Below are 25,099 nucleotides of genomic sequence, written 5' to 3' on the forward strand. Positions count from 1 at the left end.
AAGTCGGAAGTTGGAACCTGGAACCTGAAACCCCCAACCCCACCCTTTCCAGTTTATTCTGCTTCGAGGACTCTGGCTCTGTTTCTTTCATTGGTTGGCAAATGATTTTTTTCATTGTTTTTCTCAAATATGCTTATCAGAAACTAATTTCTGGAAGTGATTAAAGAATCACACCCTATTTGCACCTTTTCACAGGAGTCTGTCACAAAGCAAAGTATGTCCCTGCATTTAATATTACATAACCTTGAGGCTTTTTATTCTTCAGATGTTAAAACTTGAAATGGCTAATCTTGGAAATCAGTAGCACTTAAAGAAAATTAAAGAAGATGCTAGTTCCATTATTTTGAGCCAGAGAATCTTAATCCATGAATGCAGACAACTTATTGATTAGATGGTGGGCTTAATCGCCCAAAAATCTGCAACATGGTTTCATGCTGGCATGAAATCTTCTTCTGAAAATAATAATAATAATAATATTTTTCTTTATACAAGTATATTCATATTTAAAATACACAAAAGAAGCATTTGTAGAAAGTGGCATCTGTTGCAGGCTATGATTCACAAATGGAAGTGTTGTGGGGGGCGGGGAGGGAGAACATCTAGATGAGATTACACATTCAACAGAAAGCACACTCATGGCCGGTCTCTAGGTTCCAGGGCAGCAATTTCTCTCACAACTTGAGCTTTGTCTGCCTCAAACTGTTCATCCTCTGTGACAGTTCAATTCAGGATACTGTTAAAGATTGCTATTGAAAATTATTAATCCAGAGTCTTTTCTTTTATACCTTTCTCGGTTTTGAAATCAGCAAACAGTCGAAGAAGCTTGCTTTTATTTGCAACTAATATGCTCACGATGTCTGGGGGCTTGTTTTGATTAGCAGCAAACAGCTGTAGAAATTCAGAGACAAATAAAATTACCAAGGGCGTCCTTGAAAATAAGCAAGGTACATTGTGTGCTGTAAGTGAATATTTAGATCCAATACCTTGAAAACATGAAAAGCTTCAATCTGAATACTCTTGCTTGACTCCTGAAAAGAAGATAATCCACATTTATCAAAGCTTTGTTAAAATGTCTCATTAGTTTAGTAGTTACTAAAATTTTTAGTCCTTCATACTCGGGAAGATGGTCACCAGAAGGGAGATTTATGTGGTTCAAAGTAATCCCAATACCATCCCAAAATGCCAGTGGCATCATGTACAGGATAAAAAAATTATCATTCCAATAGCCAGTATCTGAAAATACATATGTTTGTTTGTTTGCTTGTACAATAAGTTTCAATTCAGACACTATATGGACAGAGTGGAAGAGAAAAAAAGATTGAAAGAGAAGGAGAGGGAGGAAGGTTCCTTGTTAGGACACAAAATATGAAGCAAAGTAAAAGAGCACCATACTCTGAGTAGATTCATAAGAATCCTCAAGTTATCCCTTGAGCTCACATATCTTGTCATCACAACAGAATTTGAACGATCAAGTAATATGTCTCCCAACAGCTGAAACAAATTAAAGAGGATTTTTAAGGAAAAAATAAATAAATATAGCTATCGCTATTTACACAAGTTTCTATCATGCCAAATGCAGCTCCAACATTAATTCTATGTTCAAGAACATGTTATACGGCCAAAAAATGCATTTTAAAATACTATTATATTTCAGGTAAAGTCTGGATAAAATTATGGTTTTTGGATTCATCCAAACTAGAGCTGAACTAAAAGAAATATATCATTACAACCTATTGCAAACCAATTAAAAAGACAATTAACATATCAATAACCAAGCCCAAAGTAATCTCTGAGATGTTCTTCAGGTTTACATGAACAAGTACAAGGGCATCAAAAGAGAATAATTTATTGCAGTCCTATAAAGAATAACTTTAAAACAAAGACCCAGTTTTATAACGAAAGTAGAAATCAACAGAATCAGATGTCTGCATGTCCAATCTTTTCATGAGCCCTTCAACAGAATGAACAAAATCACAAGTATCATTTTTACCTTCACAGCTTGTCGTCTGGTAATATAATTGGTAGATTCCAATAGCTTTGAGTTGTACTCTGCAAAAAACTGAACAGGGAATAAAGTTGAATAATGAGTGACAGTGAATCAGACACATATGAAAAGAAATATAACAGATTGAGAAACAAATATCTGGGATATAACCATTTATATCATTTGGAAACTATTAAAGATCCAACATATAGACTCAACTCAACCAAAGGCATACCCCAACTACTGGATTGCCTACATGATTCTTCTTCCAGCACTCAAACCTACATGTGGCCATATTCTCCATGCAATTCTGTTGCAAAATTTATGTTTGTCCCAAAAAAATTTGATCCTAAATGTGTTGACCAAGCTATTGTGCAAGAAATGATTAATAAAGATAACTAAATTGTGAAGATGCAAATGCAGATGAAACAAGCCATTGGTCTAAAATTTGATGCCTTTCCAACAGTACTATCTAGATGCTACAAACGACTATTTTTTCGCCTCACAGTATTACTATGTATGAGGCATTATACATTTTCTTCATTCTTGTGTGATATACTTCTCATTTAAGGATCTGGCTTTCCTTTTCTTTTCTTTTACTCTTTCATTATAAGAAAAAATAAATTGAACACCAAGACCCTAAGAGGGAAGAGGGAGGGAGGCGCAGGGCGCAACCCGGTTACAGAGCTCATTCAAGGATCTTACGAGCACTAATATGCTTCTTCAATCATGTACATTACAAATGCTTCTAAACCAGAGTGTGCACATGCTTATATACGAACCATGAGAAAACCACTTACCCAGTCATAGTTCTTAGAAAGAAATTCAGCAACCGTAGATTTATGCCTCGTCAATAGTTCCTGCAAGCAAATGTCATAATCAAGGTTCATATTAGAGCAATTGCAAGCATGCACACATAGCAGAAACATAAGATCACAAAATATCAGAAGCCATAAGAATAATTCTCAACCACATTACTCACAGTCCCTTTCTAAAAACAGATATCAGCATCCCAAAAACAAAAATTATTGACTATTTTAAATCCTAGAAATTAGGCAACCTTCAACACCCTCTTTAATTGCCAACAGGCAAAAATTATGAATAAACGGTTGCAGAATCGGAAGTGATTCAATAACGAAACAGTCAAATAACACATGTATATATATATTTTTTGATAACCGTGGATGTCCGGGCCAGCTTACGCGCACCTCGACTAATCCCACGGGGTCCTGAAGTTAACGACCGGGTAAACCTCCAGTGGCCCTGAGGGGACTCGAACTGGTGACCATTGGGGAGCAAACCCAAGGCCTGACCAACTGAGCTACCCCTCAGGGTTAATAACACATGTATATATGAATAAACAGTTGCAGAATTGGAAGGGATTCAATAACTAAACAGTCAAATAACACATGTATACACGTGGACAGGATGTATTACATGGACCCACCAAAACCAAAGAAATTTTAAAAACCATCTCAAGCAAAATTCTATTTCTATTTGAAGTAGTTGGTCATAGCATCAAACAGTAACTTGTAAGAGCGAAAAGCATGAAGTATACAAGAGACCCAAAGTCTATCAAAGACTGTTAGTTAGATTTGTTGATAAAAAAAATGGTGAAATCATGTGTATGGGTGTCATTGTGTGCCAACTTGAGTGTGTACCCATGTGTGTATGTGTGAGAGAGGCAGTGTCATTGTGTGTGTGTGTGTGTGTACCCGTGTGTGTGTGTGTGTGTGTGTGAGAGAGAGAGAGAGAGAGAGAGAGAGAGAGAGAGAGGCAGTGTTCTAAAAGTCATTTAACAATTTGGTCAGATCCACAAACCTTAAAAGTTGCAGCAGCATCTGCAGCAATGTCAAAATTTGGAAGTTGAATATAATCAAAAAACTTCTTCATGTGCGCTGATTCCAGGACGTACCTGTCAGAAAAAAAACCATAAATTAGAAAATTCAACTCAGTTAAACCCATATAATAATAATAATAATAATAATAATAATAATAATAATAAAAGATATTGTCAAACTGCCTTTGGACAGAGACTATCAAGAAATCAGCTCAAAGGATATCGAAAATATTAACCAGAAAGGTTACAGAATTATTTCATCGCCAGGAAGGACAAGGAACATGCCATGAAGTACAATCACATCAAATATTAATTCTAACAGCCATTTCTATTGAATATACATGCTTGAAGATATTGTTAAGGATCCTATTTATTGCATGCAACTATAGATGAGGAACTTTGACTCCACAAAACTAGGTCCTGGAGTCTAAACTAAATACTATAAACATAAGTACTTTGAGGAAAAGATATAATAAACTATTTTATGTATTTCCATGCACAGTTATGCAGAGGCATGCATCATAAAAAGGCATGCCAATATATCAGTATGAGAAAGTACTAGATCAATAACAAGTCATTGCGTGCCAAGTCAACAAGCAATAGATTTTGGGAGGCAGTCATAATCATGAGATTCATGAATCAGCATTTGGATGTGACAATGAATGAAGCTCCCACAGAAGTAGCATTGAGGGAAGCTTTAGCAACCGTTATTTTCTCAACTTTTCTGGGGTATACTAATTCATTAAAAATCCTTTTAAGGGAGAAGCATCTTGGCATATTTAGAATGCATCATTTTTGGGGTAAAAATTTGTATCAAAATAGAAAAATGCAGCTCCAAAACACAATAACATGCATGATTGTCATTCATTGGAAAAATAGGAAAAGGTATCCTAGATATGGTTGAGAAGCCTGACTGTTAGCCGGTAACTATTTAGGAAGATAAAGTAATTTCATTTCTTGTAAAAGTTCAATCTTTAAGAATGGAATTACCAGATGATGTCCCTGTTCATTTTAGCTTACCTGGCAACAGTCTGATGGCGTATGCACTCTCTCAGCATTGCACCATAATGTAAAGCCATGTCTGTGTTGTCATAACTAAATAAACCAAAATTTGAGAATTAGAAGAATCCGATTAGAATATACACCAACAAATAGCATTGATAGAAGCCTTAACAAAAATTTTCATACGACCTAAACATCCCTGTAAAGAAGGCATCAGGCAAAACAATAAAATCCTACAAGTATCTAAAAATAATGAAAATTGCATGCAAAAAGAATTAATTTAATAAATAAGAAATGCAAACTAGTGAGGAGCTGTCAAACTGTCAGCATTAAGAATTAACCAGTAGATACGATTTCAGAACTCTACCACAAAATTACCAAAATTTACTTCAAATTTGCAAGGAATAAAGAAAAAAACATTTTGCTTGAATTTCACTAAAAAAGTATCCTAAGAAAGTGTATTTTCATTTATGCCTGCCTTCTCAAAGCATTTGATGGGATCTAGTGATTCTAACACACAAAGAAATCCTTCTGATATATTATTCCAAACACCTCCAGTAGCCAAAATGCAGTATGGGACATGATTAATTAAATGTTAGTTCGAACTTCAGTAGTACAGTGATTGATAATAATTTCAAACAAACTACATTTCTTCAGATTCTTCCATTGATAGGAAGCTAAGCACACACTAAAGAAAGATAATCCAAACAAGAGAGTTCAGACACTATCAAACTCAAAGACAAGTTGTCAAGCTGCCAATGATTAGACATCTCAAACCGACCTACCGAGAGGAAAATCAGAAAATGAAAATCACCCGTTTTGAAAATCTTGAGCATAAATAGCTTACCCTGAGATCAAAACATCCATAAGATCAATATTAGCTTCCAAGTAATCAGAAGCAATCAACCTTGAGTGGACTTGTTGCCTTTGCAAATTTGCAACTACTTGAGTGGCATCTTTGCGGGTCTGCAAAAATTGATCCTTGTAAAGGTAAGCAACATGAGGATAAAAAATCACCATATAGAAAAAGCTATTGCTGTTGGGAACTCCACATTTTAAAATTCTTAAGAAGTTAATAGCATTCATAAAGATATTGGACACAAGAATAAAAATTGCTTTAGTAGTTTGGAGTATGTGAATGTAAAGAAAAACCCATAACAGATGGTCAGCCAATTCGAATTAACATGAACATCTATAGTATTTAAACAAAAAGTCCATGTACCTCCAAGTTTAATTTGGGCAGACAAGTGATTAAAAGTCGCAGTGTATTTTCTTTAAAGAACTCCTGGGTTAATTGACAACAAGCTTCTGCTTGTGGCTCAGCTTCACTATTTCCATAAAGTATTGATTTTAACTCTCGGATGAGCTTACTTAACTCTGACATCTGTCAAAAAAAGGGAAGAAGCAATATAAAATTTAGAAAGCAACAAAGACCATATAAAATTATAGGGCAATAACAATATAAATTTAGAAATTAAAAAATAACCATATAAAATATAGGCCAAAACACTCCACTAAATAAGACAATTAAGGACACAAATATGGAGTATAAGAAGCCATATTTCTTCAAAAGTCCATATACATGCCGCTTCCACCCCAAACTTTTGAGAACCAAAATGCAAATTACAACAAAGGAATATGGAATGCAATGGCATTGATTAAAGATAAATGACACACATTTGGCTCACAAATAACATACTTTTCCTTCATAAGTTCTAGTTCTAACCTACTATCTAATTTTTTTTCTTATTGAATCTCTCTCTCTCTCTCTCTCTCTCTCTGCATATATATATTTGTTATCTGCAAGTTTTCCTTATTATCAGAAGCAAAATCGTAAGAAAGGTCGGGTTTTTCTACAATGTCATCTAGAGCCACACTTCCAAACAAATTAACACAAACTGATACGAGTTTCACTATGCTCGTTGGGTTTTTGAGAAAATTGGAGGAAAGAAAAGAAACGAATCAAATTTTGAATCTTTTAGAATTTTCATCACTCAACTTCCATCAGTCTAATTTAACAATCTAACATAGATAATGTCATTCCATGCTTTTCATAAGCCAAACACAACATCAAACATGAGATTCAACATATATTTCCTTCCCTTTTCCTTAATTTTCTCAAGGACCATACAAAAGCTCATAGAAACTACGAATTCCACACTGGACACCACCGATCCAGATCCAAAAATAAAACATTAAGTCAAACCAGGAATCTGTGACGGCCCCTACTGAATCGGATAAAAAGACAACTTAAAGAACGGAAACAAAACCAAATTGTGCTGGATGCAAGAATAAAAACCTTCTCCTCCCGCTTGCTTTCGCGAGTATCGGAACTGCGGTTCGCATAGATGAGGAGATCACGCGTTTGACGGACGACTTCTACCGGAGTCCGGGGCTTGGACTTGAAGAGACCCTTCATGATGACACTAGCCTTTGGAAGCAACGCTTGCAGCGACAGCCCCCGCACCACCGATGAGAGTCCTGTGAGATAGAGCTAGGGTTCCGCCTGATGCTCCGCTCAACTGATTCCTCGCTCGCCTAGGGTTTCAGTCTCACACAACACTGATCCAGAGAGAGAGAAGGTGCCAGTTGCAGAGGATTTTTACCCCTTTTCCTTGTATTTCGCTTGAGATTTTGTGTGTGCTGTATTTATTTTAATATAAGATAATTATTATTCTTTTTATATATTTATATATTTATATATTTTCTGAGATCTAACGGCCCTCCTTGATCCTTCCCCAAACGGTTGGTCGTTAACGTTCACTAGGAAACGATCAACTGGACTTGACTGCAGAGATTGCACGACTGAAATTGGAAAGAGTCAAGTGTTAGCACACAAGTTTGAGTAAACTTTCATCTGAACCAACAGATTCTTTACACGTGTTATCATATTATACATCAAACAAAATCCCACCCTCCAAATGTTGACCATTTTCCTTTACTACCAATAGTCAATGAATTGAAATTCGTTACTGTCCGTACAATCTAACATTGGTGAATCTACGTCATAAAAGTCACTTATAGACCACTATAAATGGCCACATTTTCTAAAAAAATTTATTAGTTGATATCTTGAAAATATTCTTATTCTTTGGTATTTAAGTCCTTAATTATTTAAGTGTTTCAGTATTTATGCAATTCATATCATCAAAATACGAGACAAAATCTAGATGGTCTGATGATGTTACAAATAATAAAACTAAGATATAAAAGAATGAAATTATATATAAATAATAAAATCGAAATTAATACAAAATAATAAGACCTAAATACATATTTGGTGTAATCTTAATGATGATGTTTTTCGATATGTATCGATTTGGTATGGTAAAGGGATTCTATTTTTTATTACTCAGATCTGAAATTTTTTCTTAAAATTTATTGATTCGTATCTTTATTAATTGATTCAAATTTAAATACATACTATAAGAGTCTAGATTATGAGATGGATATGATACCTATTTAGTACCATAATTTTTAATATAATATACTAAGTATGTCATACCTTTATTATACAACAGTCTATAAATTAATCACATATAGCAACGGTAATTTATTTATTGTATAGGGTCAACCCAACCCCATAAACCTATCTAACCAATAATTTTGATTAGGATTAGTTTTTGCGGTTGTTGCTTATGCAATTTCACTTTCATCATAATAAAGTAAAAATATGATTAGGACATAAAATATTGTCGAAGATATAAAAGAAATCATGTCACAAAAATATGATTAGGATATAAAAAATACGACAATAAGATTGCGTTTGATAGTGATTTTAGAAAATATTTTTAATATTTTTTATAATTAAAAAATAAAAAAAAAATTAAGTGTTAAAAAGAGTAGAAACACTTCCTAAAATCATTATTATCTAAGTTAAAAACAAACAGGGATATTAGTATATAACTAATTTCACTAAACTAATCCCTTTTTTTAATCCCCTCTAATTATAAAAATCATCCCTATATGAGTAACTAGGGACATCTTTTATAATTATTTTTCCAAAGGTGGTTGGGAAAAGGATGGGCTAAGTGATCAGCTTGGTTGGGAAAGAGTTGAATTAGTAAATTTTAATGGTTTGACCCTTGGGTGCAGTAGAGATAACATGAAACCAGTCTGTATCCTCCACTGGAGCCTGGAGGATGCATGAAGAATCAGCTTTACAATTGTACCATTGGTGGGGTGTGCCCTTTTTTTCTCTTTACATCAATGTCTGCCTTCATTTTTTTCCCTACTGGGAGTTGAAAGGAATAGGCATGCGTACAGCTAGCCCACTTGCCCAATCTGTCCAGCCAAGACCATCCTCCTTTCCACCTCCACATTCACATGCCTTTCCCTCTCATCTAATGCTTTCCAACCACAACCCAAGTCCCTTTCTCTTTTATATCTGAGCTTGATCAACCAAATTAAGTGATTAACCCTTTGGAGCACTGGGTCTTTTGGGAGGGCTGGAAGGGAATGTTGGAGGGATGATTGGATTTACCAAGCATATTCTTCACCAATATAGGAGGAATATGAAAAGAGGGTCTAGCTAGAAGAAGTTTCAGCATTTGGGATGATTAGGAATGGAATATGGACAAATTAAAGATGATCATTTTGGAATATGAAGTAGAAGGTAATGCTGATCTGAAATCCAAAAAGACCTGCTAATGACTGGTTATCATGGCAACAGCTGCTAAAATTTCAGTGGTTCTGAATTGAGCCAGCTGTGTGGTTGGCAACCACTCAAACTGAAATGCTGAAAAGGCATTGAGAACCAGGATACTACTTTCCTCATGTGTGTTTGCTAAGTGTGCTATTAGCACTGGATACCAAACCTAATTTTTAAAATTTTTAAAAATATTTTTTTATATTTTGAAATGTATCCAAATATCATATCATTTATTTATTTTGAGCAGGAAATATTGTAATTATTTATCCCACACACCTTGGGTTTTAGGCTTCTCTAGTATTTAATATTTGATTGTGCCTCTGATTCACCTTTCATATATATAGAGTCAGTGATTGTATATTACTTAAATTCAGAGGGGTATCAGAGAGGCTATTTTCTAATCACTTGGCTGCCATTGGCCAACTCTTGAGCTAGCAACATATGAGCTATTAATTATCCTTTCTTTAAGTCTATACCTTCAATTCATTGGTTAATGTCTTCAGAATATATTTGATTGGAAGAATATGATACGTTTAATTGATATGATAAGATATATTAATTTTAATGAGATGCGATATTCTAAGATGGTATGTTATATTATATTTATATTTAATTTATAAAATGAATAAAAAATGAAATTAAAAATATATCATTTTTCAATATTTGATATTTGATTAAAATAATAATTATATTGTATTATAATATTTGAGATTAAAAAAATATGAAATTTCTTTTATATATATATGTTATTTGATATATAACCACAAATTTAATTTTTTAATGTAAACTTTTTTTACAAAATAATTAATATAAAAAAATATAAAATTGAAAAAGAAATAAATTTATGATATATAATGTGTATATCCATATATGTTCCATATTTTAAACTAGGATTAATATATATGGATGTATTAAAATCAATGATAAAGAATATATTTCACCACTTATGTTATCATACATGATGAGATGATTTATTGTATTTCATTATCAATCATATATGAAATATATTATGATTTTTTTTTTTTTTTTGTTATCATCACCTCCCATGCCATATCCTACAAATCAAACATGAGCTAAAGGTTTTGTCATGGACCATATCACCAAGGAAGTGAAGCTGGGTACGTCTCTCTTCCACTCAAAATCCCACCAACCAAATTTTTTTTATATGAATTATTTCATGGCAGATTTTCCAAAATTTTCATGAAGGATATCTACTGTGCATTCACTGCCTAATAATTCACCCTGCTGTCAAAAGAGAATACAAATAGAATCCCTCCATCCACTTTCGACTAAAAATGGAGCAACCAGAAACAAAGCAATATCAAGGCTTACACTAACTTTTTCCAATCATCTTATTCCCACTTTTACCTTTACCAGTACTTCCATGTGAAGACCCACTTCTGTTTCAAAACCACCTTTGCTGTCCTCCATAACCTGTTGGGTCCTGACCTCCAATCTGCAGGTGGGAAGCAGATCGGGCACCAAGATGTGTGTCCCAATTCCAGGACCATGGGTTAGGTATCCTTGAAAAGAACATATATAAATATTATAGTTACAGAAAGTTGAGTCCAAGTCACTGCATTGAGTTATGGCATCACAGAAGTGCTCTGACAGTGTTAGGAATCTTTGGTTTCTTTTTGAAAACTGCCATCTGTCTATTCCTGATCCTTTATGGCTTTTGCCAGACACTCTACTGACTTAAATAAACTCATCCAACCTAATCAGCAGAGTATTTAATTCAGGGATATTATATAGAGCAGAATAAGAATCCTCAGACCAGCTCCGTTCCTTTTTATCCAAGCAAGCACAAGGTCTGAAGTTCACACATTCTGAACTATGACTGGAGGGCCCATGGCAACAGGAAAGAAAAATTATAGCTAAATGAACAAAATGATAGTAGATGGACAAAATGGCAAAAGAAGAAAGCAATCTCATCAGGTGGCCACACAAATTTTGGATTCCCATCTGGGATTTAGATGGAAGATTGAATGTTCCAAATCAATCAACATTATTGCACCAGAAAACAGAAGCGCCAGAATGTGAAAAAGCAGGTTCATATGAATTAGTACCTAGAATGACCATCAAAAGTTTGTGGAAAAGTGATTGAACTTTTTGTTTCATGCTAAATGCCTGGTCATTAACTTGGCCAAGTCAAACTTGGCAACTGAAGTTGGACTCTTTTTCAGCTTTGGAGTGCCAACCATGAAAGATACATATTGATCCAAGACAAGCGAGTAACGATAAAGCTAAGAGGAACCTTTTTCTCTTTGATTTCTAGTTTTTCTTCGAAGCTATGTTTCACCCAACAACTCCTTGGGGGCTAAATGTGGCATAAGGGTAAGGGGAGCCTAGAAAGGTACAGAAATGACTGACCACTGATCAAAGCTGTAGTTTATGAAACAATAACAAGTTAGTTATACAGAAATAACTGGAAGTTCTGATCTTTATGACACTAGATATCAACATACAAAGCCAGGCAACAATAAGCATGTAGTATGCAATGGTCCCCTCACAGTCACATATCCATGACGTTCAGAACCAGGCATGACTCTTCTTCCCTAGTCTGGTTCATGGCTACCATCAATTAACTGCTGAACCTCAAACTACACAAAAAGGTTTGATAAGATATTTTAATTCCCAAAAGCTAAAAGAAAAAGAACATATGTACTTTGAAGAATAAATTGGAAAATGAATGGTCACAGTTCTTTGGGATTTTTAAGACTACTGATTGTTGCTACACCTTTAGTTTATTTGAGAAGGCAAAATGGATAAGGTGTTTGGCTGTATGATAAGAACAGAGGAAAGAAAATTACAGATTTTGATCAGTTGGAAGAGGTGATGCCTCCATGGAAATGCGCTTGACATCATGATCACCAAGTGTTTCGCCTGCTTGACTCCCCTCATGCCAAATAGGAAGGTTGTCAACACTCTTTAACAAGCTTCTTAGATGGCATTCAGGGAGCCAGGCAGAACAATATTCCGAGACGAAATCATAGAAGTCAGTCAGCCTCAAGCTCCATCTCCTGCAGAAATCCAGAAAATATGCATTACTACTACAAATAAATGCATTGGGAGATTGATTTGATCTCCTTATTTGATCAACAATGAAACTGAAAGTGATGTTTGATATAAAATGTGATTGACCACTCATGACCTCCTTCATATAATTCAATCAGAACAAGACAAATGCATAGAAATAATTATTAATTTGAAAACATAATTAATTGGTAAACCCCAAAACTCCAAATAGCTAATTTAAATAAGAAAGCTTTGTGGTTAGTAAATTGTTGGAGAAAGTGAGTGCTAACAGTTTGGCAGAGGAGAACTAAATTTAGAGACACTTACAGTTCAAAAGTAGCACAGGTAATTTGCTAGAGGAAACCCAGGGGAACTGCTTGTGCAGGGGATCTGTATCTCTCAATCCCAGTAGTCTTCTTATTCTTTATGTCTATATATCAATTTCAGCTTTCTAGGACTCTCTCTTTCTCACTCCTTCAAAGTTCAGAGCAACAAGCAATGAGGAGTTGGATTTAAGGAGTTGTTAAAATAGGAAAAGTAGAGGAGCCCAAGACAGAAGAAACTCCATGGAAGGAGAAAGACAGGACATGGAGAAGGCGGCAGGAAAGGCTTCTTTCTTACAAATAGTTCCATAGATAGAGCCAAAGTGCCTGGGTTTTGCAGGTAGGCAACTTTGGCTTATCTGTCATTGGAAAAGGCGGACCGTCTCCCATTATTCTCTTCTATTTTCAGGGGTGTTCAAATTAACATTACCTGTTTATGGGCCAGAACAATTAACAGCTTTGATGAGTTCTAGACAGCGCCAAAACCACTACATAGGACACTGCTACTGTCACCTGTTGGGTTGGTTGGTTTTAGTTTAGGCACCCTGCTTCTCTGCCGTATCTAAAGTTAAAAGGATTGGGGCATTAATGAGACAGATTTTACTGAACATAACGAAATTTTAATCATCAAAATTCTCTGGACAAAACCCCTCCCACATGTGATTTGGAAAAGGCTGATTGGTGATTAAATTTCTGAGATGTACTTCACTAACCATTCTGGCATTTGACTAGTGTCCAAAGTTAAGTCATGAATCAAACTGGGCATCTTTATTAATTATATTGGATCACGTTTTTTCAATGATAATTAGGTAGACCATCTGACTTATCAGATGGCAATAATGGGCTTCTATCAGGAACCAATCCAGCATCAAGTGATCCATTGTTCAGATTTGAAGCCTCATCAGTGTCTGGTAAAAGGTTGGTAGATTATAAGGCAGTTAAAGGTATAATTTGAGAAAGATGATGAAGCCCCCAGCATTGACAAAGACAAGGAAGTGGTTTTCCATCCCTGCAACTGAAATGAACCTGCAGGATGAATGAATAACAAAAGCAAGATATTCAATGGAATAAGTTCTCAGTCTTGACATTACCCCTGCAACAGTATGCCATTGATGATTCTAAGTCTTCATACAACACCTACTTTGCATTACCTAGAAGCTTAAAAGGGATACTGTCGGCAAGTTAAATACTGCCTTACTTTTACAGCAAATGAACTGAAGTAAATTTAACAACGTGGAGACATCAAGAATTGATGATATCATTTGATAGTTGAAATTCAAATTTTGTAATTCACTAGAATAGCAGGTTCAAAGACTAAATGCTTGCTTGACATTGACATGACAAGAAGTGGGGTTAATCAATTTTTTTGGAAGAACTCATTGACTCGGTTGAATTTTATTAATGTTGTGTTGTTTTTTTATCAACTTTTAAGCTGGATGTTGAACCAGATTGTTTTTATCCCTCAATAATTGATGATTTTGGGGGTCTTTACAGTGAAATAGTCTATTTAAAAAGGGAGTGCATACAAAAATGTCTGCCTCATTAACCATTAGTTTTTGACTAGTAACAGAACTAAATTGAATACTCCAAAGGAGTAGGCTACTCACATACATGAGATTGATTGAAACAAAATTAGAGAAATTTATATGGTTAAAGAGAAGCTTAAGAAATCTATGATTCGATATGTCGTTTTTTTTTTCTTTTAATGATTTACAATTTTTCATGAATTAACATCATTAATGTTCTCTAGTAGGACCTTCCCTCCTTTCCAATAACCTTCACTTGGAGGGCCTTCTGGCCTCATTGTAATCCCAAAAGCTATTTCAGGGCACACTGGTTTTGAATCATCTTCAGCAGAAAAATTGCTTCACTTGGAGAGCCTTCTGGCCTCATTGTAATCCCAAAAGCTAATGGATAGGCAATAATAGTCAATAAGAAGCACAAGAATCAATTTTTTACTCCTACACACATCACATAAATGGTTTTTCTGCTGTCCTAGAGGATGAAGAGGCGGCAGAGCTCTCAAGTACCATGCTCACACACAACAGCAGCTATTGATATTTACATTCTTTTAAGCACCATAATGTTTCTATATTGTGTTTTGAACTCAGAGCAGCCTGGAGTTGTAACTGTTTTCTTAAACCAGTAACATGAACTGCAAACGACTAGGTCTTGGGAGCTTCTTGGACTAAAGAGAAATGGTGAGATTCCAGCAGATTCTATCTGGGTTATAAGGCGAGATTTGGTGAAGATATAATTATTGGAAACCTAGACACTGGTAATCTTGATCGCTTACCAGCTTTGAGATTTGGTAGGATATTGAAAGTTACTCTTTCAATGAGTCATCTCCATTCAGTGGCATTACTCTTTTGAAATATTTCTTGGCTTGCCTATCAGAAAAAGATTGAGGAATCAACAAGCCAGCTAGTGTTATTGCATTTATACAATGTGATCAATATGAATTACTTCCCTGTAGCTTATACTAATGAAATTTGTCTTTGATATAAAAAGACTTAAAGTTTTAGCAAGGGGGTATATTTCATTATTTATAGCTAGTGGCTTAAATCGATCTATTCACAGCTGCCTAGTTAAGTGATTAATGGGTTAAAATAACTTAATCGGTCAAAAAAATTAGACTCTCTTGTGTGGCTGTGAAGAGGAATCTATAAATCACATTCTCATATACTGTATAGTGGCAAAAGTCTTGTGGGAAATGGTCTTTGTTTTGTTTGGTATTCAGTGGGTTTTTCCAGAAACTATAAAGGAGGTCTTATTGAACTGGAAGGGCCCTTTTGTAGGGAAAAAAAGGAAAAAGATATGGAAGTCTATTCCGTTGTACATTTTTTGGACGCTTTGGAAGGAAAGAAATAGACTAGCATTTAGGGGGGGAGTGATAGCAATTCAGAAATTAAAAAATAATTTTGTTTGTAATTTATGGTGTTGGGTTAGATTGTATAGTGGTGAGAATTCGCTGTTCCTTATAGGCTTCTTGGAGTGGTTAGCCTCCAGCTAAGGGTTGGTTGGGTTTTTTGGCTTTCTATTTGGTTGTGAGGCTTAGCTGGTTTGCATACTCCCTGTATATTTTGTGGCTTTTTGGCCTATTTTTAATGCATTATGTGCTTATCTATAAAAAAAAATTAGACTCTCTATCATTTGCCCTCTCATAAATTTGACATCATCCACCCTCATTAATCAACTTTGGTTTTCCTTTTTCCTTGGCCTAATGGTTTTCTAAATCCATGGTGGTTGTGGTAGGTGTTTGGCCGGAATCAGAAAGTTTCAATGACCAAAGTGGAAAGGTTACTCACGTTAAGTGCAATAGGTTTTCCCTCTTCGTCTGCTCTCAACCTCAACTCCACAAGAGACATTATATGCAAAATTTTCTTGTGTAACTAATCGAAAGGGAAAACAGAACTTTCTTGACCAGGGTTCAAAATCTCGGTCGAGACCGGTATGACTCGGCCGAGTCATATCCGCCTCAACCATGGCCGGTACCGGACCGATACCCGAGTTGGAGTAGAAATTGTGGAGAAGATCAGATGAGAGGATCAAAACCCACGAAAATGAAAAATACAGAGTTAGAACCCTGCATCTTGGAGTCGTCGGCGAGGTCGAAGAAGCACGCCTGCTTGTTCGGATCGCCCAAGTTCCTGTTGGAGATGGAACTGAGCAACATCAAGAGTAGAGTCGCCGGACTGCTGTTATCATCAATGGAGAAATGGGTATCTTTGATACAGGTGTTTGACCTCCGGGTTATGAGTATCTGTGATGAGGATTTAGGTTTAAATAATATGTTTTTATTTTTTAATTAGATTATGAGTAGTTGGTGGGGATATGGGTTTTAAATAATTTGATAAAAATTATAATGATAAAAAATAAATAATAAATATTAAACTTATATCAAATAAATAGGAAATAAAAATTAAAATTAATGAATATATTTTATAAGAAAAATTATATTTATTTTTTTAAAGATGAATCATGGTTTTATTTTTTAATAATTGAAAATATTTAAAAAAAAAATTCAAAATATTTAATTTTAATAATTTTTTATTAAAAAAATTTACTTTTTATTATTTTCATCTTCAATAAGAAACATTTATCATCAAGTGATTAAATTAAAATATTTTTAAAGATTTTTAATATTATTATAAATCATCCCAAAAGTATGCTTTTATTATAATTTGAATAATTTTATTATAATAAAAGTTTATTTTATTAATTTTTTACTCTACTTATTTGTATTTAATTTTTTAATAATTTTTATAATTTTTTAAAATTATTTTGAGCTCTTAAATTAGAATTTTTTGCATATCACTCGATACCGATCCGAGATACCGATACCGATGTGCCTCAGGACCTCCCGAGTCAATGATCGATACCGCGACTTTGAATTATGTTCTTGACATTCAGGGTAACACGATAGATGTTTCTTATTTTTGGTTTGTGCGTGAAATGTCAAATGAATGTTGTAATGATTAGGAAGAGAGTTGGGGATCCGCTCAATTCTTCCTACCGAACTGTACGAGATACAAGTGGGCATGGCACGCATACACTGTCCACAGCTGGTGGTAGATTTGTTGGTGGAGCAAACCTCTCGGTTCAGGCTATGGAACTGGAAAGGGCGGCTCTCCTAGTGCTCGAGTTGCTTCATACAAGTCTTGTTGGCCAGAGTGCAATGACGCTGATGTAATGGCTGCCTTTGATGCAGCCGTACATGATGGGGTTGGCTTCCTCTCACTTTCAATTGCCTTCATATCTCGCGATTATTTCTTGGACAGCATCGCAATTGGATCCTTTCATGCTGTCCAGAATGGAATTGTTGCTGTCTGTGCAGCCGGGAATGAAGGTGTTGAAATTGATAAATGATATTTTTTTCATTCATATTTTCATTCATTCGTGTACAGAGTATATATAGAGGGTGATCACCATTCTAAGAATGAGAAAAAATGATACAAGGAAAGAATGATATAAGGAAATAACAATTAATATCCTAATATCTCAACTTTCCTAATATCTCAATATTCCCAATATCTCAATATTCATAATATCTCAACTTTCCTAATATCTAAACATTCCTAATATCTCAACACTAAATGATATAAGGAAACAATGATATAAGGAAACATTCCTAATATCTCAACAGAAGGACCCACGCCTGGAAGTGTTAGAAACACGGCACCATGGATTATAACTGTTGCAGCTAGTACAATTGATTGGGATTTTTCACGCAGGGTAATAACAAGCAATTCAAGGTGGGTCCTTTAATTCTACCAATTGAGGAAAATACATTTCTTTTAGTCTTCATGGTCTATGTGTAAGCTTGTATATTCTTCTGTATTCAACTTTTTTGATTTGTTTTTATTCAGGCAGGAGCGTCTACACCAATAGTTTACCAGCTGAGAAGTTTTATCCCTTGGTATATTCTGTAGATGCTAGAGCTGCTAATGCTTCTGAAAGCGATGATTAAGTAAACTGATACTCCATCCAAATTCCATCTCCAGTTTGTTAATTGACATCACCAACTGTATAGCCATGACTGGTAACATGTGCTTTCTCTGGATGTTGTAGAGACAACTTTGCTCTGTTGGATCGCTGGACCCAAAGAAGGTGAAAGGGAGTATACAATATTTTTCCTGTAATCATCCTTGTCGCTAGTAGATATTTTTCCAATGCGTGTGCTTTGACCCGGAGGTCCCATCAATAATGGGAAAGCGCTCAACATGTGGAGAACCGTGCTCCAAGTCAAAGCCAACCCGTAATAGAATAAATAAAGAAGTAAGGTAGAAGTAGTTGCCAGGTATGGTTCGTCCTTTTAGGATGAAGCCTACAGGGCTCACTGTAAAAATTTTCAGGGTTTATGTTACTAGGACAACTGCACATTCAAGCCTGGCCCGCTGCTGAACCTAGTAACTCATGGTACAATGCTGGCAGCCTTTGGCTCAAGGCAGCAACACAGTTGGCTGGTTCTGATGATTCTTGGACCAACTACAATGGACCTGCAGGATGAAGAGACACTAGAGCCTCATCAGCAAGCACAGGAACGTATAACGAAAGCAACAGTGCTACGCCATTGACAATTCAAGTCTTCATACGGCACCAGCTTTGCATTACCTAGAGGCTTAAAAATGATATCGCCATCAAGTTAAACACTGCCTTAAACACAGCGAATGAATTAAAGCGAGTTTCACAATGTGGAGATATCAAGAATTGATGATATCATTTGATAGTTGAGTCATATTTTTTAACATGATAATGTTCTCTAGTAGGACCTTCCCTCCTAGGGACTTTCCGGTAACCTTCACTTGGAGAGCCTTCTGGCCCCATTGTAATCCCAGAAGCTATTTCAGAGCACACCGGTTTTGAATTATCCTCTTTTCTACACTTTCTTAGTCTTCCATGCTTTGTAAATCAACGCCAGACAACATTATCCTTTACCATGACTAAACATGTAAAAGATGGCCAAATTGTTGGTATGAAAAGACCATGTTGAGTATTTCCTTTCATTTCATTTTCGATCAGATGCACCTGCAACAAAGTGGTAAAGCCATATTGATAAATTTTTTTCATGTAGTGGAGCCGGTTTTTCTAGGTATCGGTTTTAGAACAGTAGAAACTTATGAACTGTGATCTCCAACTTATTTATAAATAGGTGATGACCATGCTGCCTCAAGAATGCATATCGATTACATATATCGATATTATACCTTTTCAATACGAGCTTAATCATCCATTTAATTTCTCTCATTTCACAATTCTTATCTGATTTTAGTTTAATTATACATGCTGGTGAGGGTCTATGTCAAGACCCCCATGTGATAGGGTAAGGATATAAGATTATTTAAGATTTTCTTATTATCTTGTGACTTAGGATAAGCTTGAAAGAAAAGAAAAGGTACTTAGAAAAATTTTCTAGAGGTGTACAAAAGCTTCCTATTGACTATTATTACCTATCCATTATACATTTTGATAAAAATAGATTAATATTGAATTATGCATACAATTTGAGGTAGCAAATATTTTAAAAGGGATAGCAGAGATCCCCCCTTAAATCTTAATTGAAGAACATATAGCAGAGGTTCTAAACCCAGAGATCTAGGGGAATCAAATGGGGATTATGAATCTTCCTCTTTTCCTTCTCTCTTTCGTTCTCTTCTCTGTGATGCAGTGTCCGACACTGGCTCTCAAACGGGTAAGCATTATTCTCTATCTCCCTCAATTCTCTAAGTGGCTAACTACCTGTCTTAATCTGTTGTTACTTGATTTTTCTGTACCCGTATTCTTCAGTCTTACGTGGTGTACCTAGGTGGCCATTCACATGGATCTCAACATACTTCTGAAATGGATCTCAACAGAATTACTGATTCCCATCATGATCTTTTGGGTTCTTGCCTGGGCAGGTGATAAACATTGATATTACTAATCAATCCCACACTACTGGCTACTATATTATTTGCTTTAGATCCATTCTATTTTTATTGCTGCAGCAAGGAGAAAGCACAAGAATCAATTTTTTACTCCTACACACATCACATAAATGGTTTTGCTGCTAACCTGGAAGACGAAGAGGCAGCAGAGCTCTCAAGTACAGTACTCACACACAACAGCAGCTATAGATATTTACATTCTTTATGCTTCGTTTCCTTCCCATAGTTCAATCTTTTTAAGCACCATAATGTTTCTACATTGTATTATGAATGCAGAGCGGCCAGGAGTTGTATCTATTTTCTTAAACCAGAAACATAAACTGCAAACGACTCGGTCTTGGGAGTTTCTTGGACTAGAGAGAAATGGAGAGATTCCTGCAGATTCTATCTGGGTTAAGGCAAGATTTGGCGAAGATATAATTATTGGAAACATAGATACTGGTAATCTTGATTTGCTAACCAGCTTTGAGATATGGTAGAATATTAAAAGTTACTCTTTCAATGAGTCAACTCCGTTCAGTAGCATTACTTTTTTGAAATATTTCTTAGCTTGCTTATCAGAAACAGATTGAGGAATCAACAAGCTAGTTAGTGTTATTGCATTTATACAATGTGATCAATATGAATTACTTCCCTGTAGCTTATACTAATGAAATTTGTCTTTGATATAAAATGAAATTAATTAAATAGAAAAAGACTTAAAATTTTAGCAAGGGGGCATATTTCATTATTTATAGCTAGTGGCTTAAATTGATCAATCCACCCTCATTAATCAACTTTGGTTTTTCTTTTTCCTTGGCCTAATGGTTTTCTAAATCCATGGTGGTTGTGGTAGGTGTTTGGCCTGAATCAGAAAGTTTCAATGACCAAGGAATGGGACCGATTCCATCAAAGTGGAAAGGTTACTGTGAGCCCAATGATGACGTTAAGTGCAACAGGTTTTTCCCTCTTCACCTGCTCTCCACCTCAAGTACTCCACAAGAAGCATTATATGCAAAATTTTCTGATGTAACTAATCAAAAGGGAAAGCAGAAACTTTCTTGACATGCAGAGTAACATGATAGATTTTTCTTATTTTTGGTTTGTGTGTGAAATATCAAATGAATGTTGTAATGATTAGGAAGCTGATTGGAGCGAGGTACTTCAACAAAGGGGTTGAAGCAGAGTTGGGGAGTCCGCTCAATTCTTCCTACCAAACTGTACGAGATACAAGTGGGCATGGCACGCATACACTGTCCACAGCTGGTGGTAGATTTGTTGGTGGAGCAAACCTCTTGGGTTCAGGCTACGGAACTGCAAAGGGCGGCTCTCCTAGTGCTCGAGTTGCTTCATACAAGTCTTGCTGGCCAGATTGCAATGATGTTGATGTATTGGCTGCCATTGATGCTGCCATACATGATGGCGTTGACATCCTCTCCCTTTCAATTGCATTCGTATCTCGCGATTATTTCTTAGACAGCATCGCAATTGGATCTCTTCATGCTGTCCAGAATGGAATTGTTGTTGTCTGTGCTGGCGGGAATTCTGGGCCCACGCCTGGGAGTGTTACAAATTCGGCACCATGGATTATAACTGTTGCTGCTAGTACAATTGATAGGGAATTTCCCTCTAATGTCATGCTGGGTAATAACAAGCAATTCAAGGTTGGTCCATTAATTCTACCAATTTAAGAAAACACATTTCTTTTAGTTTTCATGGTCTGTATATCCACATTTATATTCTTCTTGATTCAGCTTTTGTGATTTGTTTTGAATCAGGGCCTGAGCTTCAAAACCAATAGTTTAACAGCCGAGAAGTTTTATCCCCTGGTATATTCTGTAGATGCTAGAGCTGCTAATGCTTCTGCAAGAGACGCGTAAGTAAACTGACAACCTATCAAAATTTCATCTTGATCTTGTTACTTGGCATCACCAACTCCTAGGTCTCATTCTAGAGGCATCCGGATTCTTCTGGTTCGATGCAGATAGACTCTGTTTGGTAACCAACTATATCTTACCACCATAAAGGGACTGGTAATAACAGCCTTCTTGGCCCTTTTAACTGCACAAAATACAAAACTAAGGATTTTGATAATTGGGAGTCAGCAAATAGCACCAATCCATACTTTGTAGAGCAGGTTTGACTAGCTGTTGCTGTATTTGCTTTCTGTCTGTGTTGTAGACAAATTTGCTCAGTTGGATCCCTGGACCCAAAGAAGGTGAAAGGAAAGATTGTATACTGTCTGGTTGATCCGAGTGGTCTCAATGCACTTAATGTTGAGAAGAGCTGGGTGGTTGCTCAGGCTGGTGGCATTGGGATGATTCTTGCTAACCATCTTACTACCGCTACTTTGATTCCTCAAGCCCACTTTGTTCCCACTTCACGAGTCTCTGCAGCTGATGGTCTTGCCATTTTGTTATACATTCACACTACGAAGTAAAGAACTTATTTACTTCCTGACACCGTGTAATATCCATTTTCTGAGATGACCCATCTTAGTGTTTGAGGATTTTTTTTTTCTTTTTTTCTTCACTTTCAGATACCCTGTGGCTTACATCAGTGGTGCAACTGAAGTGGGTACAGTCACAGCACCAATCATGGCTTCCTTTTCTTCTCAGGGTCCTAATACGATCACTCCTGAAATCCTCAAGGTGGTGTTTTCTTTCTTCTATGTAAATGAACTAATTGTTCCGTGGAGCATTTTTTTTTCCTTTCACTCCTATTGGAAAACTAAGCTCCCGCAAGTATCAACAGTAGTGTTTGACATGAAACCCAACTGTCCATTGAGTGAAAAAAAGTACCTAGACTAGTTAAGGATCATACCACAAGTATGCCACAAAATCTGAGGCAAGGAGTGTCAGTTGCTAAAACCGTTTCCTTAATTTTCTTAACAATAATGTAAGATCCAACATTATTTGATGTCCATCTACAGCCTGACATCACCGCACCCGGAGTGCAAATTATAGCTGCTTACACAGAAGCAAGGGGGCCTACATTTCTCCAATCAGATGATCGTCGTGTTCTCTTCAACATCTTATCTGGTACTTCAATGTCATGCCCTCATGTTTCTGGAGCTGTAGGCCTTCTCAAAAAAATTCACCCTAATTGGAGCCCATCAGCCATAAGATCTGCAATCATGACCTCCGGTCAGTACCATATGTTAAATTTTCATCAGATCCGCATTCAGACATATGTTATACAGTAATGATGTTTTAAGATTATTATTAACATGAACAACTGTTGCTTAACATTGACTACCATATGGATCCCAGCGAGAACCAGAAGTAATTTGAGACAACCTATAGCAAATGGCACACTAGCAGAGGGAAACCCCTTCAACTATGGTGCAGGGCATCTCTCGCCTAACCGTGCAATGGACCCAGGCTTGGTCTATGACTTAACCATCACTGACTACTTGAACTTTCTGTGCTCTATTGGCTATAATGCAACACAACTTTCAACATTTGTGGACAAGAAATACGAATGCCCATCAAAGCCCATGAGACCTTGGGATTTAAACTACCCCTCAATAACTGTCCCGAGTCTCTCAGGAAAGGTAACGGTGACTCGGACCCTAAAGAATGTTGGAACTCCAGCTACATACACGGTTCGAATTAAGGCGCCTAGTGGAATATCGGTGAAGGTGGAACCTAAGAGACTGAGATTTGAAAAGATAAATGAAGAGAAAATGTTCAAGGTGAAAATAGAGGCCAAGAGAGATGATGGGGGAGGTGAGTATGTTTTCGGAAGGCTCATATGGTCAGATGGAAAACACTTCGTCGGAAGCCCTATAGTGGTCAATGCAACCACTCTTCATATGTAACCATGCTTTTGATTGAACTTTATGTAACATCAAGCGTAAGTACCATAAATAGGTCTATGTTTACCATTTGGAATCATTGTTAAGGAAAAAAGACAGAACTTGAATTTCATTTTGATCTACGTGGAAAACGATGAGCTTATAAACTCATATCCACCATAAAACAGTATTATGGGTGAGGCCTGATTTCTAGATATCAAAGAGCCAATATACGATTTTCATTGCATTGCCAGTTTCAAAATGTACTAGTACCGGAGATGGTTGCATGAAATAGTAACATTGATGAAGCAGAGTTGGACTAAGACTGATGAAACAGGACTGATGAAAAAAACAACATTGAAGAAGCAGAATTAGAACAGGAACCGTGAAACAAAAACATTGATGAAGCTGAATGGGACTAGAAGTCAGGACTCTCTTTTCCTTCATTACCTTGATTATCCATTTTCTCTAATTTGCAACTCTTATCTGATTTTAGTTTAGTCACACATACTGGTATGGGTCTATGCCAAAGCCCAACTCGACATTGGTTACTATGGAGAAAGGGATATGTATATGAATATATTTACTTAATCAATGAAGACTATTTAGGATTTTGTAATTTTTTTATGTGGAGTTAGGTTGAGCATGGAAGAAATCAAATTTGCATATCCAATGGTTCTGGATTAAATTTTCTAGATGTGGACAATTCAGTAGCAGAAGCTTCCTATTGACTAGTATTACCTATCCATAATATATTTTTAACAGAAACATATAAATAAAATAAATAAATGATCCAAGCAATTTGAGGAAGCAAATCCTTTATAAGGGATAGTAGACCCTTTGAAGAACATGTAGCAGAGGTTATAATTAACCTCAGAGATACAGGGGGAAGTAGATGGGAATTATGAGGTTTCCTCATGCTCATTATAGGTGTTTCTCATTGTGTAATTATTAGGAAGCTGATTGGAGCGAGGAACTTCAACAAAGGGTATGAAGCAGCCTTGGGGAAGCTCATTGTGTAGATATTTTTCCAATGTGTGTGCTTTGACCCGGAGGTCCCATCAATAATGGGAAAG

At 36.0% G+C, this 25,099-nt stretch overlaps 2 protein-coding genes, 1 long non-coding RNA gene and 1 other non-coding gene across 5 annotated transcripts; 1 reads left to right on the forward strand and 3 right to left on the reverse strand.

The window, feature by feature from the left end:
- Positions 1–358: 358 nt before the first annotated feature.
- Positions 359–7,507, reverse strand: LOC100252109 (putative MO25-like protein At5g47540). The gene is made up of 11 exons (XM_002267625.5): positions 7,126–7,507; positions 6,049–6,210; positions 5,674–5,792; positions 4,845–4,919; positions 3,806–3,899; positions 2,785–2,844; positions 1,991–2,059; positions 1,393–1,491; positions 984–1,028; positions 786–888; positions 359–710 (listed from the first exon to the last, which is right to left on the reverse strand). The coding sequence occupies exons 1-11, from the start codon at positions 7,243–7,245 to the stop codon at positions 634–636; spliced, it is 1,023 nt and encodes a 340-aa protein (XP_002267661.1). The 5' UTR covers positions 7,246–7,507; the 3' UTR covers positions 359–633.
- A 4,635-nt stretch (positions 7,508–12,142) lies between these two features.
- On the reverse strand, positions 12,143–13,332 carry LOC132254531 (uncharacterized). Its single transcript, XR_009466822.1, has 2 exons — positions 12,823–13,332; positions 12,143–12,500 (listed from the first exon to the last, which is right to left on the reverse strand). It is a non-coding gene; the product is annotated as an uncharacterized LOC132254531 (long non-coding RNA).
- MIR160B (microRNA MIR160b) lies at positions 12,353–12,456 on the reverse strand. Its single transcript, NR_127744.1, has one exon. It is a non-coding gene; the product is annotated as a microRNA MIR160b (primary transcript).
- A 6,426-nt stretch (positions 13,333–19,758) lies between the features above and the next one.
- Positions 19,759–24,156, forward strand: LOC100250428 (subtilisin-like protease SBT5.3). Of its 2 annotated transcripts, none has more exons than XM_059739891.1 (11): positions 19,759–20,010; positions 20,125–20,218; positions 20,306–20,403; positions 20,522–20,686; positions 21,081–21,183; positions 21,366–21,888; positions 22,003–22,100; positions 22,406–22,660; positions 22,764–22,875; positions 23,157–23,370; positions 23,497–24,156. In XM_059739891.1, the coding sequence occupies exons 2-11, from the start codon at positions 20,160–20,162 to the stop codon at positions 24,045–24,047; spliced, it is 2,178 nt and encodes a 725-aa protein (XP_059595874.1). In that variant the 5' UTR covers positions 19,759–20,010; positions 20,125–20,159; the 3' UTR covers positions 24,048–24,156. The 2 variants fall into 2 exon arrangements, with proteins under 2 accessions (XP_059595874.1, XP_059595873.1); XM_059739890.1 differs by having other exon boundaries at positions 19,760–20,010; positions 20,106–20,218.
- The last annotated feature ends 943 nt before the right edge of the window (positions 24,157–25,099 follow it).

Source organism: Vitis vinifera, chromosome 10, assembly GCF_030704535.1.
Source record: "Vitis vinifera cultivar Pinot Noir 40024 chromosome 10, ASM3070453v1".
Taxonomy (NCBI): Eukaryota; Viridiplantae; Streptophyta; class Magnoliopsida; order Vitales; family Vitaceae; genus Vitis; species Vitis vinifera.

Bases quoted from the DNA above. Each gene is read 5' to 3' on its own strand.
- LOC100252109 (XM_002267625.5), bottom strand. From the start codon at position 7,245: ATGAAGGGTCTCTTCAAGTCCAAGCCCCGGACTCCGGTAGAAGTCGTC. The intron at 1,029-1,392 runs GTATGGTGCTCT...TCTTCTTTTCAG, and splicing joins TTCTTATGAATCTACTCAGA to GAGTCAAGCAAGAGTATTCA. The intron at 711-785 runs GTATAAAAGAAA...GAACTGTCACAG, and splicing joins TGATTTCAAAACCGAGAAAG to AGGATGAACAGTTTGAGGCA.
- LOC100250428 (XM_059739890.1), top strand. From the start codon at position 19,927: ATGGGGATTATGAATCTTCCTCTTTTCCTTCTCTCTTTCGTTCTCTTC. The intron at 22,661-22,763 runs GTAAAGAACTTA...CTTCACTTTCAG, and splicing joins TTATACATTCACACTACGAA to ATACCCTGTGGCTTACATCA. The intron at 22,876-23,156 runs GTGGTGTTTTCT...GTCCATCTACAG, and splicing joins TCACTCCTGAAATCCTCAAG to CCTGACATCACCGCACCCGG.